At 47.2% G+C, this 17179-nt stretch overlaps 1 protein-coding gene across 1 annotated transcript; it reads right to left on the bottom strand.

The window, feature by feature from the left end:
• Positions 1–3298: 3298 nt before the first annotated feature.
• Positions 3299–10036, bottom strand: LOC311288326 (doublesex- and mab-3-related transcription factor A1). Its single transcript, XM_084405664.1, has 2 exons — positions 9640–10036; positions 3299–4636 (listed from the first exon to the last, which is right to left on the bottom strand). Exons 1-2 carry the CDS (start codon positions 9986–9988, stop codon positions 4071–4073), a joined length of 915 nt encoding a protein of 304 aa, XP_084261790.1. The 5' UTR covers positions 9989–10036; the 3' UTR covers positions 3299–4070.
• Between the last annotated feature and the right edge of the window lie 7143 nt (positions 10037–17179).

A 17179-nucleotide genomic window follows, 5' to 3' on the forward strand; every position in this document is an offset into this window, starting at 1 on the left:
AGAGCTTCTGAGGGGGAAAGAAATCGTCAAAACTAAGATTCGTTTTTCTTTTGACTATAAATTCACAGAATGATTATAGAGCTTGTGTGTATGGAAGTAAAATAATGCCAAATGTTTTTGAAATAAAAAAGCCTGTTTTTTTGCACTACTGGAAAAAAATAGGCATTGCATTAACCATGCTTGCATTGTATTTTTAGGGCTTGCATTTGTATGGGCTGAAATTCAACATGGTTGAATATTTAAGATTGGTTTACCTCATATCTCTCAGATAGAAGTTTTGATGTCTATATTGGTGATTCCCACTCTGCATCATCACCCCTGTTTTGTGGTGTCCCACAGGGTTCAGTGTTGGGTCCAATATTGTTTATTTTATACTTGTTGCCTTTGGGTCAGATTATTCGTGACTTTAACATTTATCACTTGTACGCAGATGACATTCAGCTTCATTTTTTACATTCTGGCAAAATGAGTCATCCAAACTTACAAGGCTCTTAGATTGTATAGATGCCATAAACAGCTGGATGGCTGAAAGTTTTTTGCAGCTGAACCCAGATAAGACGGAGGTTTTAATTGTAGCGCCAGACAGCGCTATCCCTCTGATCATGCAGAACCTTGGACCTTTGTCATCTGTGGTTCGGCCTAGTTTAAGGAACCTTGGGGTGACATTTGATAAATCTCTATCTTTCGAGACCCACATCAAATCACTGACCAAATCCTGTTTTTTCCACTTACGTAATGTTAATAAATTGAGGTCTGTGGTCTCTCACTCAGAACTGGAGATGCTCATTCATGCTTTCATTTCTTCTCGTATTGATTACTGTAACTCACTTTTCTCCTCACTTAACAAATCTGTTCTTCATCGACTGCAATCTATTCAAAATTCTGCTGCTAGGTTACTCACTAGATCTGTTCTCTTCACTGGCTTCCTGTAATTTACAGGATCCAATTCAAAATTTTAACCATAACCTATAGGGCTTTACATGGTCAGGCCCCTGCTTATCTTGCTGACATAATTCATCATCATATCCCTCTCCGGTCTCTCAGGTCTAATAACCAAAATCTGCTATCTACGCCACGCACTCTTTTAAAGACAGGTGGGGATAGAGCCTTCGCCGCTATGGCACCCAGACTATGGAATGCTTTGCCAACTAGTATTAGGTTTGCTGAGAATGTGGACAGTTTTAGGGGACAAGTGAAGACTCATTTGTTCAGGTTAGCTTTTGGGTAATCTCTGTCTTTTTATATATTGAAAATTGTATCTGTATTGTTTTTTATTATGCTTCATTGTCTATTGTAAAGCGCTTTGTGACCTACTCTGTGAAAGGCGCTGTATAAATAAATTTTACTGACTTACTTACTTAAGCTGTGAATATTTCAATTAAAAACATTTCAAACACATTTTCATTATTAAAAATTCAATAATCCATATTCACCTTTCATATTTCACTTCCAAAATATTCAAACTGTTTAAAAATACAACCTATAATATTCAACAGGCATTGTTCGGTCCATTTTATTTCGCTTTGCAAATTCGCTTCCACAAATTCAGTGGTTCAAATTCGACAGTAAATTCAACATTGACATCCAGGAACTGCAGGAAAAGCAGTAGATTGCCGAGCATCCTCTCCATGTGCTGTTAGTCGACCTCACCAGCAGGGGGTGCAAGCGCGTGTTGTTGACGAAGACCAGCAACAGTTAGAGCAAGCCATTCATTCATAAAATGAAAATGATTCATGTGTCAGTATATATGCGGAAAAGATGATAAACACACAAAATCTGTGTTTATGTTTCATTCAATAACTTCATTGTTACTTTCCCTGTGTAACCTAGATGTTATCAGCTTTCTCTATGAACAGGATTATAATCGGTTTCCCTCAATACCTCATACTCAAGGATTCCCCTTATATTATATTGAATATGAATATTATAGGTTGTATTTTTAAACAGTTTTAATATTTTGGAAGTGAAATATGAAAAGTGAATATGATTATTGAATTTTTAATAATGAAAATGTGTTTGAAATGTTTTTAATTGAAATATTCACAGCTTAAATATTCAACCATGTTGAATTTCAGCCCATAAAAATGCAAGCCCTAAAAATACAATGCATTTAAATGCAAGCATGGTTAATGCAATGCCTATTTTTTTCAAGTGGTGCAATTCAACAGGCTTTTGTATTTCAAAAACATTTGACATTTTTTTGCTTCCATATCGTGGAAAAGAGTCTTTAGATGTTAGACATATATTTTAATAAAAGCACAGTTGTTCATATGAATCTTTTACAGGCGAATCACTGTATCATAAAGTCCATTGACTCTGTTTCCCAGTGTTATTAGTGAGAGTGAAACACTGCCCCCTGCTGGTGTCTGCAAACACACACACTCACACACACTTTATGAGAGAATCACAACTTCTCTTTCCTTCGTGTGATTGAAGGTCAAACATCCTCTGAATATGTGTGTTTAAAAAAAATTATTGATATTTGAAATGTTTTAAATGAACTGATTTGATAATTTGAGGATTGATTTTTGTATTTAAATATTAGTTTTGGCAGTATTACGTGATTTGAGTATACTTTTAAACAACAACAGCATAGACATCAGATTTCAGACATCATTTTATTATAGTGTAGCCTATGATTTGTCAGTGCCGCACTCGTACTGACTCTTATTCTGCCTGACAGAAAGAAAAGCTCGTAGCTTACTGAAGGCGGAGCGGTTTGACCAATCAGATGAAAGGGGCGTTTCAGCACCGCCCACGTGTGCAAATGAAATATTGAACCCATAAACCGATTTGTAAACCACAAACAAAAAATGAAAAATCGAGCCAAAATCTCATTTTTCGTTTTTTAAACTAAACTAAAAAACGAATAAACGAGCTGGTTTTCATTTCTCGTTATTCCATTCCAAACAGGAAATGAAATGACCAAAAAGTACACGGACCGAGATGCAAAGTGTTAAAGGGATATTCACCCAAAAATGAAACTTCTGTCATGAACCTCACTGACTTCCAGAGTAGGAAAGAAAAAACTGTAGAAGTAAGTTCATCAAACTGTTTTGTTCAAAATATCTTCTTTTGTACTAAACAGAAGAAACTCATACATGATGTAAATGATGAGTTCTAACACTTTAACTGTTTTTCCATTGAGTTATATATCCTCTATATTCACCTGCATGTTCAAGCTGAAGGTTTAGTTTATTGATTTATAGTCGATCTAAATCTGTTTCTCAGCTGTGAACCACAGGTTCATATTTCACAGATAAATCCTCACATAAACATGATTGATCAAGCTTTTCTTCTATAGTCAATGAAATAAAGTTGTATTTAAGATTTATTAACAAAATGTGACATTCAAATATGCATAAAAATACAACATTTTCAATATATAAAAAGATATATAAAACACACATGAATAAAACTGTGTGGAGGCATTTCCCCATTAGGTGTCAGTGAAGCTCCACTGGGACACTGGCTGGATTTGCAGAAGAGTTTTTCTCTCTCAAATATTACAAACACACACATTATTATTTTTTATTACACACATTCAAACCAAACCCTAACAACCATATCAATACACACACACAATTATAGCTGCATTTTTTTTACTCAATTGGCTCTATAATATGCAGAAAACAGAAATAAAGCGAGTATTTGCATTATAGGCCAAACCTGAGAAAACGGCACATCTGGTAAAAAATGTAAATTCTGAAGCCTTTCCAACAGAATGAAAGACTATTAACAAAGATCGCATCATTTTATAGTTAAATGGCCCTGGGATTAAAAATAGCAGTTTTAATGGGTTTCAATGGGGACATTTTTTTTTGTCCAAAAGGTCATGAATGGAAATATGTTGTGTTACTAGTGCAAAATAGATTTATTAAAGGAAATGGGGGTAAAATAGTAAAATTCCAATAAAAATACACACCAGTGCCAAAATGAATTGCATTGGCATTAACACAGGCAAAATTATCAAAAGAAAACAAAACTGTCCATAAGGTCACACAAGGGTCAACATCTGGATTCATGATCCATACTCTGGTTTACTGGGAAAGCAGGAGACTGTGGTCCGGTTATTTGTCCCGGTCGAGGCCGGAGTGAAACACCGCGGGGATGAAGGAGTCTCTGGGATACGGAAGGTCCCGCAGGAGCCGATAGTCCGCCGGCGGCCGCAGGGTCATCGGAACGAACCCGGACGTCAGGAGCGGCGGGAGGAAGTTGGGTGTGGGATAGAGTCTCAGCGGGCCGATGGCAAACCCAGGGTTAAATCCCAACATCCCGTCTCTGAAGGAGGGAGAGGAGGAGGAGTGGAGAGGAGAGAAGGCCGAACTGGCTCCGCTTGACCTCTGACCCTCCCGAGAGCCGCCGGCTCCGCTTGACCTCTGACCCTCCCGGGAGCCGAGCAGCAGCTCGATGGCCTTCACCACGTCTCCCGATCCGGCCTCCAGCGCTGAGTCCAGGGCGTCCCGCTCCAGCTGAGGGAAGATCTTCATCAGGACGGCAGTGGGGTTTCGGCCGGGAGCTTCCCACTGTTTCTCCGACTCCAGATCCGGGCCAGGAGACGGGTCGCTCTTTTCTGAGGAGAAGAACGCCTGATCCACCAGCCCACTCAACATGCTGCGCTTCTGGAGGCTTTTCTCTGCAAGAACAAAGCAGACAGTGTCAGAACGGTTTGCTGACGACAGAATCCGAGTTCAAGCACAAGTGGGAAAATCCGTTCTCTGCGTTCACACACTCCCCGTTTCATCCGTTCTCTGCGTTCACACACTCCCCGTTTCATCCGTTCTCTGCGTTCACACACTCCCCGTTTCATACGTTCTCTGCGTTCACACACTCCGTTTCATCCGTTCTCTGCGTTCACACACTCCCCGTTTCATCCGTTCTCTGCGTTCACACACTCCCCGTTTCATCCGTTCTCTGCGTTCACACACTCCGTTTCATACGTTCTCTGCGTTCACACACTCCCCGTTTCATCCGTTCTCTGCGTTCACACACTCCGTTTCATCCGTTCTCTGCGTTCACACACTCCCCGTTTCATCCGTTCTCTGCGTTCACACACTCCGTTTCATCCGTTCTCTGCGTTCACACACTCCCCGTTTCATACGTTCTCTGCGTTCACACACTCCCTGTTTCATCCGTTCACACACTCCCCGTTTCATCCGTTCTCTGCGTTCACACACTCCCCGTTTCATACGTTCTCTGCGTTCACACACTCCGTTTCATCCGTTCTCTGCGTTCACACACTCCCCGTTTCATCCGTTCTCTGCGTTCACACACTCCCCGTTTCATCCGTTCTCTGCGTTCACACACTCCCCGTTTCATCCGTTCTCTGCGTTCACACACTCCGTTTCATCCGTTCTCTGCGTTCACACACTCCCCGTTTCATACGTTCTCTGCGTTCACACACTCCCTGTTTCATCCGTTCACACACTCCCCGTTTCATCCGTTCTCTGCGTTCACACACTCCCCGTTTCATACGTTCTCTGCGTTCACACACTCCGTTTCATCCGTTCTCTGCGTTCACACACTCCCCGTTTCATCCGTTCTCTGCGTTCACACACTCCCCGTTTCATCCGTTCTCTGCGTTCACACTCCCCGTTTCATCCGTTCTCTGCGTTCACACACTCCCCGTTTCATACGTTCTCTGCGTTCACACACTCCCCGTTTCATCCGTTCTCTGCGTTCACACACTCCCCGTTTCATACGTTCTCTGCGTTCACACACTCCCCGTTTCATCCGTTCTCTGCGTTCACACACTCCCCGTTTCATCCGTTCTCTGCGTTCACACACTCCCCGTTTCATACGTTCTCTGCGTTCACACACTCCGTTTCATCCGTTCTCTGCGTTCACACACTCCCCGTTTCATCCGTTCTCTGCGTTCACACACTCCCCGTTTCATCCGTTCTCTGCGTTCACACACTCCGTTTCATACGTTCTCTGCGTTCACACACTCCCCGTTTCATCCGTTCTCTGCGTTCACACACTCCGTTTCATCCGTTCTCTGCGTTCACACACTCCCCGTTTCATCCGTTCTCTGCGTTCACACACTCCGTTTCATCCGTTCTCTGCGTTCACACACTCCCCGTTTCATACGTTCTCTGCGTTCACACACTCCCTGTTTCATCCGTTCACACACTCCCCGTTTCATCCGTTCTCTGCGTTCACACACTCCCCGTTTCATACGTTCTCTGCGTTCACACACTCCGTTTCATCCGTTCTCTGCGTTCACACACTCCCCGTTTCATCCGTTCTCTGCGTTCACACACTCCCCGTTTCATCCGTTCTCTGCGTTCACACACTCCCCGTTTCATCCGTTCTCTGCGTTCACACACTCCGTTTCATCCGTTCTCTGCGTTCACACACTCCCCGTTTCATACGTTCTCTGCGTTCACACACTCCCTGTTTCATCCGTTCACACACTCCCCGTTTCATCCGTTCTCTGCGTTCACACACTCCCCGTTTCATACGTTCTCTGCGTTCACACACTCCGTTTCATCCGTTCTCTGCGTTCACACACTCCCCGTTTCATCCGTTCTCTGCGTTCACACACTCCCCGTTTCATCCGTTCTCTGCGTTCACACTCCCCGTTTCATCCGTTCTCTGCGTTCACACACTCCCCGTTTCATACGTTCTCTGCGTTCACACACTCCCCGTTTCATCCGTTCTCTGCGTTCACACACTCCCCGTTTCATACGTTCTCTGCGTTCACACACTCCGTTTCATCCGTTCTCTGCGTTCACACACTCCCCGTTTCATCCGTTCTCTGCGTTCACACACTCCCCGTTTCATCCGTTCTCTGCGTTCACACACTCCCCGTTTCATCCGTTCTCTGCGTTCACACACTCCGTTTCATCCGTTCTCTGCGTTCACACACTCCCCGTTTCATCCGTTCTCTGCGTTCACACACTCCCCGTTTCATCCGTTCTCTGCGTTCACACTCCCCGTTTCATCCGTTCTCTGCGTTCACACTCCCCGTTTCATCCGTTCTCTGCGTTCACACACTCCCCGTTTCATACGTTCTCTGCGTTCACACACTCCCCGTTTCATACGTTCTCAGCGTTCACACACTCCCTGTTTCATCCGTTCACACACTCCCCGTTTCATACGTTCTCTGCGTTCACACACTCCCCGTTTCATACGTTCTCTGCGTTCACACACTCCCCGTTTCATACGTTCTCTGCGTTCACACACTCCCCGTTTCATACGTTCTCTGCGTTCACACACTCCCCGTTTCATACGTTCTCTGCGTTCACACACTCCCCGTTTCATCCGTTCTCTGCGTTCACACACTCCCCTTTTCATCCGTTCTCTGCGTTCACACACTCCCCGTTTCATCCGTTCTCTGCGTTCACACACTCCCCGTTTCATCCGTTCTCTGCGTTCACACACTCCCTGTTTCATCCGTTCTCTGCGTTCACACACTCCCGTTTCATCCGTTCTCTGCGTTCACACACTCCCTGTTTCATCCGTTCTCTGCATTCACACACTCCCGTTTCATCCGTTCTCTGCGTTCACACACTCCGTTTCATCCGTTCTCTGCGTTCACACACTCCCCGTTTCATACGAGCTCGGATCGAAGCCGACAATCTGCTTTCTGAACTATTATTATAACAGTTTTTGGATAACACTTTAGAATACTGTTCCTTCATTAATGAATAACTACACAGGAACAAATGAATAACGCACTAATAACATCCTAGTAACTACTATTAACTTACAACAAAACGACTTCCCTGAGATAACGGGAACGAGTATTGCTTCGCTAGACGCTTATGGGGGAAACTCTTTTTCTCTTAATATTGAAGCCTTTAATTAAAAAATGATTGGCTCGCGCAGACGCGCTGCTCCGCCATAGGTTCCCGCAGTTCCCGCCGAGCAGCCAATGAGCGCGCTCCGATCGCCGCTCTATTATGACACTGCGTTTCTGAATTAAAGGCTTCAATATTCAGAGAAAGAGTTTCCCCCATAAGCGTCTAGCGACGTAATACGAGTAAACGTTTCGAAAGGGAACTCTGATTAACGAATTAGTAAGTAATATCGCTCAGTCGAATGTGGTAGTTCACTCTTAGCTAATCAATGCTATTTTTTTTCATACCTCCCAGAGAACTACTACAGGTTCATAATTAACATGAATAATGCATAATTTATAATAAAAGGTAATGGTAACCCACTAGTAATGGCTCAAGCGTTACTACATTCTTCTAAAGGAACTACTAATTATTTGGATCAGTATTCTGAAGTGAAAAACACAACTACTGACTGAAGTCATTGTAAGCTTTTGAGGTTTTTGTAAGATTCTGAATACTGATCCAAATAATTAGTAGTTCCTTTAGAAGAATGTAGTAACGCTTGAGCCATTACTAGTGGGTTACCATTACCTTTTATTATAAATTATGCATTATTCATGTTAATTATGAACCTGTAGTAGTTCTCTGGGAGGTATGAAAAAAAATAGCATTGATTAGCTAAGAGTGAACTACCACATTCGACTGAGCGATATTACTTACTAATTTGTTAATCAGTTTCTTGTTAGTTAAAGGCAGGGTAGGTAGGATTTATTAAAAATTAAAGATCCAAATTTGTTAAAACTTTCTATATATATCAATACATAATTAAAATGTAAGAACTCTGAAAAAAAGAGTATAAAAATCAAGTGACTCTAGACCGTTTAATCTGTATTAAACACAGCTCATTATTTCGATTCGGGACGAATCAAAGGATTGGCTTAGGCGACTGTCACTCTCTCGCAACCATGGCAACCACCCTTTTGCCACACAGCACCTGCCCACTTGCGCGCGACCGTTTGATTTGAGGAGTGCGAGAGGCACGGAACCTGATCACACCTCCGTCCAGTAGATGGCGGTAATGCACTATGTTTGCAAGCTGCCAATAAAATCTATCGAAGAAGAAGAAGAAGAAGGCACTGAACCTAGGAATACCAAAACAATGGCAGAGAAAGAGCAATCTAAATTTACAGTACCGGCATATGCAGTTAGTGAAGGCAAACCAGGCAAAAAAATGCCCCTTCCCCTCCGCTTGTCTCAGGTAAATAATGCGTCCTCTAGCTCAGCGGTCGGAGTCGCGCGTTCATGTGTTTTGGGGGCGTGGCTTTGGAAGAAGCACAGAAATGAGGGGGTGGAGTGAATGGAAATAATGAGATGTCTTTAAAACAGTCGTGAGAGGTCTACAGACACTCGATTTTGATACTTTCTTTTTCAGAGTACTTACATTTTAATTATGTATTGATATGTACATAAAGTTTAAACAAATTTGAAAAATAAAATTTTTAGACCATTTCTACCTACCCTGCCTTTAATAGTAGTTACTATAAAGTTAATAGTGTGTTATCCATTTGTTCCTGTATAGTTATTCATTAATAAAGTAACAGTATTCTAAAGTGTTACTGAATATTGTATAGGCTAATTATTTGTAGTAGGTATATGTATGTTTCTTATATTGACAATATTATTATTAATATATTCATATTTAAGTTGCCACATCAGTGTTGAAAAATTACATATACACAATAAAAAGCAACATATCCTACTGAACTTAAACTAACTCAACACGAATCTACTGAGAAAGACTGATTCGTTTCACGTTTAAACCAAAACACTATTAAACCAGTTCAAAATCATCTACCGTCCGGCCTGAAGGCGTCGAACGCGCTCAGCGCTGCTCTGGAGACGCTCGCGCCGCCCTGCGTCGCTCCTACCGCGGGGTAGATCACCTGCAGCTCCTCCTGCGCCTGCTGCCTCCGCAACGCCACCTGAGCCGCCATGACGCGCTGTCTCTCCGCGATCAACGCGCATTTGACGCACGCGCAGTCGCGCCAGCGGCAGAAGCGTTTGTGTCCCTTGAGAGCCGAGACCACTCCGTGATTCCGGCAGCGCGCGCACTTCGGGCTGCGCGGGAAACTCCTGTCGCCCTGCCGGAGGAGGAGCGGCGCGTGCGGCGCGAGGAGCGAGAAGCGCGCGCTGCTGGAGTCCATCACTGCGCGCGCGCGTGTGTGTGTGTGAGAGTGTGTGTGCTGCTGATTGTGAATGAGCCAAAGATTTAATGCTGCAGGTGACAAAAGAGAAACACGACACCTGACACGCCCCTCACACACACACTCCCTCTCTTTCACTTACACACTCACTCTCTCTCTCTCTCTCTCGCACACACACACACACACCTCATTATGTTCATCTTAGTGAGTTTATCAAAGTGTCTTTAACATCTATGATCTAACATTTATCTAATTTACTTCTTAGTTCTTTATTCTGATCATTTTCCACATGTTAGAATAATAGCGCTGATTAACACAGACGGAAATGATGTAGTGATGAACAAAACTGAGTTCCTTCTTTCTCTAAACTCCAGCTCTGCTCATCATCAACTCTATTACAGTCGTCGGCTGTATTTATGCGTTTGCTTCAGGGATAAACCGTAAAGCAGCTCTTAGAAGAAAAGAGTGTCACTGTTCAGCTGAGGTCAGTTCAGTGAATCAGCAAGAAATCAGCTCTTTACAGATAAAATTAAATATAATCAGAATTTTATTTAAGAATGGGATATCATTATCAGTATTAAAAATGCCTTGTGCCAAATCTATTTTGTTGTGGTTTTAGATTTTTGTGGTTTTTGCATTTGTTGAATAAAATGTATTTTTCTTGCGTTTACAGCATTGATCCCATCCAACCTCTGTCTAATCTCTCCAAACACACTAATTACAAACATCTGTATCTCAGATAGATTCTCTCTCTCTCTCTCTCTCTCTCTCTCTCTCTCTCTCTCTCTCTCTCTGTCTTTCGTCTCTTTCAGTCGCAGGAATAATCTCCACTTTGAGACAATCTGACCGTCGATGCGAATCCACAGCAGCTTTTTCCTGGTATTTGCATTCATTTGTTCAGTGAGACGCCCGCGTGTTCCTCTGGGAGAGAGACAGATAGTGTGTGTGTGTGTGTGAGAGAGAGAGAGAGAAGAGGAGAAAGAGGATGTTATCATTTCATCCACAAGCTTCTCCATCTGCGTCTTATCGAGGAGCTGCGGATCTTATCATGCTGCCTTTCTACACGGATGAGCAACAGTGTGTGTGCGTGTGTGTGCGTGTGTGTGTGTGTGTGTGTGTGTGTGTGAAAGAGAGAGAGAGAGAGAGAGTGAGTGTGTGTGTGTGAGTGAGTGTGTGAGAGTGAGTGTTAGACTTCTGACTCTCTTTGTCTTGAAGAGACTCTTTAAACGTCATGTTGACCATGAGCTGCTCTTGGCCAGAAGCTTTTAGAAATGTTCTCTTAGTCACGGACAGACGCTTGCTGTCTTTCATTCCTACTGTGAGTGTTTGCTGTCACTGAGGCGAGAGAAACCTGAGGGTCCCTGATGGATCATATCTGTCCTCGAGACCACCAGAACAGAAGGGAGAGAGACTAAAACATCATTACAACACAACAACACACAATATCTTAAAAGACAGCAGCACCTTCTGAAGGGTTTACAAACACTTATAAATCTGCATCAGTCTAACTCAGACATTTATTAATTATATCTTGACGGAATGCATAGCTGATTAAAAAAAAAATTGGATGACTAGTAATTTCCTTTAACTTAATTCTGAAAACACAGATATTCTAATTATTGGACAAAAAAAAACTCTGCACGTATTAACCTAGAATACTGTCTAACACTTGCTTAGATTAGATTATATTAGATTACTGTAATGCTCTAATGGGTTGTTGCCCTGAACACATAATAAACAAACCTGGTCCAAAACGTAAACTCTGGAACAGTCTTCCTAACATTGTTCGATAAGCAGACACACTAACTAGTTTAAATCTAGACTAAAAACACATCGCTTTAACCTGGTATACACATGACACATTATACATTTCTATTATTCAAATCAGTTAAATTATTGTTAGGCTACATAAACCGTATCCAGATCAGATGGAGGACCTGTGCCCAGACACGACCAGAACGCATGATGAAGTCAGCCGGATCTGGGCCATATCCAGATCAGATGGTGGACCTATGCCCAGACACGACCAGAACGCATGATGAAGTCAGCCGGATCTGGGCCGTATCCAGATCAGATGGTGGACCTGCGCCCAGACACGACCAGAACGCATGTAGTCAGCCGGATCCGGGCCGTATCCAGATCAGATGGTGGACCTGCGCCCAGACACGACCAGAAAGCATGTAGTCAGCCGGATCCGGGCCGTATCCAGATCAGATGGTGGACCTGCGCCTAGACACGACCAGAACGCATGATGAAGTCAGCCGGATCCGGGCCGTATCCAGATCAGATGGTGGACCTGCGCCCAGACACGACCAGAACGCATGTAGTCAGCCGGATCCGGGCCGTATCCAGATCAGATGGTGGACCTGCGCCTAGACACGACCACAACGCATGAAGTCAGCCGGATCCGGGCCGTATCCAGATCAGATGGTGGACCTGCGCCTAGACACGACCAGAACGCATGATGAAGTCAGCCGGATCCGGGCCGTATCCAGATCAGATGGTGGACCTGCGCCCAGACACGACCAGAACGCATGTAGTCAGCCGGATCCGGGCCGTATCCAGATCAGATGGTGGACCTGCGCCTAGACACGACCACAACGCATGATGAAGTCAGTCGGATCTGGGCCGTATCCAGATCAGATGGTGGACCTGCGCCTAGACACGACCAGAACGCATGATGAAGTCAGCCGGATCCGGGCCGTATCCAGATCAGATGGTGGACCTGCGCCCAGACACGACCAGAACGCATGTAGTCAGCCGAATCCGGGCCGTATCCAGATCAGATGGTGGACCTGCGCCTAGACACGACCACAACGCATGATGAAGTCAGTCGGATCAGGGCCGTATCCAGATCAGATGGTGGACCTACGCCTAGACACGACCACAACGCATGATGAAGTCAGTCGGATCTGGGCCGTATCCAGATCAGATGGTGGACCTACGCCTAGACACGACCACAACGCATGATGTAGTCAGTCGGATCAGGGCCGTATCCAGATCAGATGGTGGACCTACGCCTAGACACGACCACAGCGCATGATGTAGTCAGTCGGATCAGGGCCGTATCCAGATCAGATGGTGGACCTACGCCTAGACACGACCACAACGCATGATGTAGTCAGTCGGATCAGGGCCGTATCCAGATCAGATGGTGGACCTACGCCTAGACACGACCACAACGCATGATGTAGTCAGTCGGATCAGGGCCGTATCCAGATCAGATGGTGGACCTACGCCTAGACACGACCACAACGCATGATGTAGTCAGTCGGATCAGGGCCGTATCCAGATCAGATGGTGGACCTACGCCTAGACACGACCAAAACGCATGATGTAGTCAGTCGGATCCGGGCCGTATCCAGATCAGATGGTGGACCTGCGCCTAGACACGACCACAGCGCATGATGTAGTCAGTCGGATCCGGGCCGTATCCAGATCAGATGGTGGACCTGCGCCTAGACACGACCACAACGCATGATGTAGTCAGTCGGATCAGGGCCGTATCCAGATCAGATGGTGGACCTACGCCTAGAAACGACCACAGCGCATGTAGTCAGCCGAATCCGGGCCGTATCCAGATCAGATGGTGGACCTACGCCTAGACACGACCACAGCGCATGATGTAGTCAGTCGGATCAGGGCCGTATCCAGATCAGATGGTGGACCTACGCCTAGACACGACGACAGCGCATGTAGTCAGCCGGATCCGGGCCGTATCCAGATCAGATGGTGGACCTGCGCCTAGACACGACCACAACGCATGATGTAGTCAGTCGGATCAGGGCCGTATCCAGATCAGATGGTGGACCTGCGCCTAGACACGACCACAACGCATGATGTAGTCAGTCGGATCCGGGCCGTATCCAGATCAGATGGTGGACCTACGCCTAGACACGACGACAGCGCATGTAGTCAGCCGGATCCGGGCCGTATCCAGATCAGATGGTGGACCTGCGCCTAGACACGACCACAACGCATGATGTAGTCAGTCGGATCCGGGCCGTATCCAGATCAGATGGTGGACCTGCGCCTAGACACGACCACAGCGCATGATGTAGTCAGCCGGATCCGGGCCGTATCCAGATCAGATGGTGGACCTGCGCCTAGACACGACCACAGCGCATGATGTAGTCAGTCGGATCCGGGCCGTATCCAGATCAGATGGTGGACCTGCGCCTAGACACGACCACAGCGCATGATGTAGTCAGTCGGATCAGGGCCGTATCCAGATCAGATGGTGGACCTACGCCTAGACACGACGACAGCGCATGTAGTCAGCCGGATCCGGGCCGTATCCAGATCAGATGGTGGACCTACGCCTAGACACGACCACAACGCATGATGTAGTCAGTCGGATCCGGGCCGTATCCAGATCAGATGGTGGACCTACGCCTAGACACGACCACAGCGCATGATGTAGTCAGTCGGATCAGGGCCGTATCCAGATCAGATGGTGGACCTACGCCTAGACACGACGACAGCGCATGTAGTCAGCCGGATCCGGGCCGTATCCAGATCAGATGGTGGACCTATGCCTAGACACGACCACAACGCATGATGTAGTCAGTCGGATCAGGGCCGTATCCAGATCAGATGGTGGACCTACGCCTAGACACGACCACAACGCATGATGTAGTCAGTCGGATCAGGGCCGTATCCAGATCAGATGGAGGACCTGCGCCTAGACACGACCACAGCGCATGATGTAGTCAGTCGGATCAGGGCCGTATCCAGATCAGATGGTGGACCTACGCCTAGACACGACCACAACGCATGATGTAGTCAGTCGGATCAGGGCCGTATCCAGATCAGATGGTGGACCTACGCCTAGACACGACCACAACGCATGATGTAGTCAGTCGGATCAGGGCCGTATCCAGATCAGATGGTGGACCTACGCCTAGACACGACCACAACGCATGATGTAGTCAGTCGGATCAGGGCCGTATCCAGATCAGATGGTGGACCCGCGCCTAGACACGACCACAACGCATGATGTAGTCAGTCGGATCCGGGCCGTATCCAGATCAGATGGTGGACCTGCGCCTAGACACGACGACAGCGCATGTAGTCAGCCGGATCCGGGCCGTATCCAGATCAGATGGTGGACCTGCGCCTAGACACGACGACAGCGCATGTAGTCAGCCGGATCCGGGCCGTATCCAGATCAGATGGTGGACCTGCGCCTAGACACGACCACAACGCATGATGTAGTCAGTCGGATCCGGGCCGTATCCAGATCAGATGGTGGACCTGCGCCTAGACACGACCACAGCGCATGATGTAGTCAGCCGGATCCGGGCCGTATCCAGATCAGATGGTGGACCTGCGCCTAGACACGACCACAGCGCATGATGTAGTCAGTCGGATCCGGGCCGTATCCAGATCAGATGGTGGACCTGCGCCTAGACACGACGACAGCGCATGTAGTCAGCCGGATCCGGGCCGTATCCAGATCAGATGGTGGACCTGCGCCTAGACACGACGACAGCGCATGTAGTCAGCCGGATCCGGGCCGTATCCAGATCAGATGGTGGACCTGCGCCTAGACACGACCACAACGCATGATGTAGTCAGTCGGATCCGGGCCGTATCCAGATCAGATGGTGGACCTGCGCCTAGACATGACCACAGCGCATGATGTAGTCAGCCGGATCCGGGCCGTATCCAGATCAGATGGTGGACCTGCGCCTAGACACGACCACAGCGCATGATGTAGTCAGTCGGATCCGGGCCGTATCCAGATCAGATGGTGGACCTGCGCCTAGACACGACCACAACGCATGATGTAGTCAGTCGGATCAGGGCCGTATCCAGATCAGATGGTGGACCTACGCCTAGACACGACCACAACGCATGATGTAGTCAGTCGGATCAGGGCCGTATCCAGATCAGATGGTGGACCTACGCCTAGACACGACCACAACGCATGATGTAGTCAGTCGGATCCGGGCCGTATCCAGATCAGATGGTGGACCTGCGCCTAGACACGACCACAGCGCATGATGTAGTCAGTCGGATCAGGGCCGTATCCAGATCAGATGGTGGACCTACGCCTAGACACGACGACAGCGCATGTAGTCAGCCGGATCCGGGCCGTATCCAGATCAGATGGTGGACCTATGCCTAGACACGACCACAACGCATGATGTAGTCAGTCGGATCAGGGCCGTATCCAGATCAGATGGTGGACCTACGCCTAGACACGACCACAACGCATGATGTAGTCAGTCGGATCAGGGCCGTATCCAGATCAGATGGAGGACCTGCGCCTAGACACGACCACAGCGCATGATGTAGTCAGTCGGATCAGGGCCGTATCCAGATCAGATGGTGGACCTACGCCTAGACACGACCACAACGCATGATGTAGTCAGTCGGATCAGGGCCGTATCCAGATCAGATGGTGGACCTACGCCTAGACACGACCACAACGCATGATGTAGTCAGTCGGATCAGGGCCGTATCCAGATCAGATGGTGGACCTACGCCTAGACACGACCACAACGCATGATGTAGTCAGTCGGATCAGGGCCGTATCCAGATCAGATGGTGGACCTGCGCCTAGACACGACCACAACGCATGATGTAGTCAGTCGGATCAGGGCCGTATCCAGATCAGATGGTGGACCCGCGCCTAGACACGACCACAACGCATGATGTAGTCAGCCGGATCCGGGCCGTATCCAGATCAGATGGTGGACCTGCGCCTAGACACGACCACAGCGCATGATGTAGTCAGTCGGATCAGGGCCGTATCCAGATCAGATGGTGGACCTACGCCTAGAAACGACCACAGCGCATGTAGTCAGCCGAATCCGGGCCGTATCCAGATCAGATGGTGGACCTACGCCTAGACACGACCACAGCGCATGATGTAGTCAGTCGGATCAGGGCCGTATCCAGATCAGATGGTGGACCTACGCCTAGACACGACGACAGCGCATGTAGTCAGCCGGATCCGGGCCGTATCCAGATCAGATGGTGGACCTACGCCTAGACACGACCACAACGCATGATGTAGTCAGTCGGATCAGGGCCGTATCCAGATCAGATGGAGGACCTACGCCTAGACACGACCACAGCGCATGATGTAGTCAGCCGGATCCGGGCCGTATCCAGATCAGATGGAGGACCTACGCCTAGACACGACCACAGCGCATGATGTAGTCAGCCGGATCCGGGCCG

Source organism: Rutilus rutilus (genome assembly GCF_951802725.1).
Source record: "Rutilus rutilus genome assembly, chromosome: 3".
Taxonomy (NCBI): domain Eukaryota; kingdom Metazoa; phylum Chordata; class Actinopteri; order Cypriniformes; family Leuciscidae; genus Rutilus; species Rutilus rutilus.

Bases quoted from the DNA above. Each gene is read 5' to 3' on its own strand.
- LOC311288326 (XM_084405664.1), bottom strand. From the start codon at position 9,988: ATGGACTCCAGCAGCGCGCGCTTCTCGCTCCTCGCGCCGCACGCGCCG. The intron at 4,637-9,639 runs GTAGATGATTTT...TTGTTCTTGCAG, and splicing joins CGACGCCTTCAGGCCGGACG to AGAAAAGCCTCCAGAAGCGC.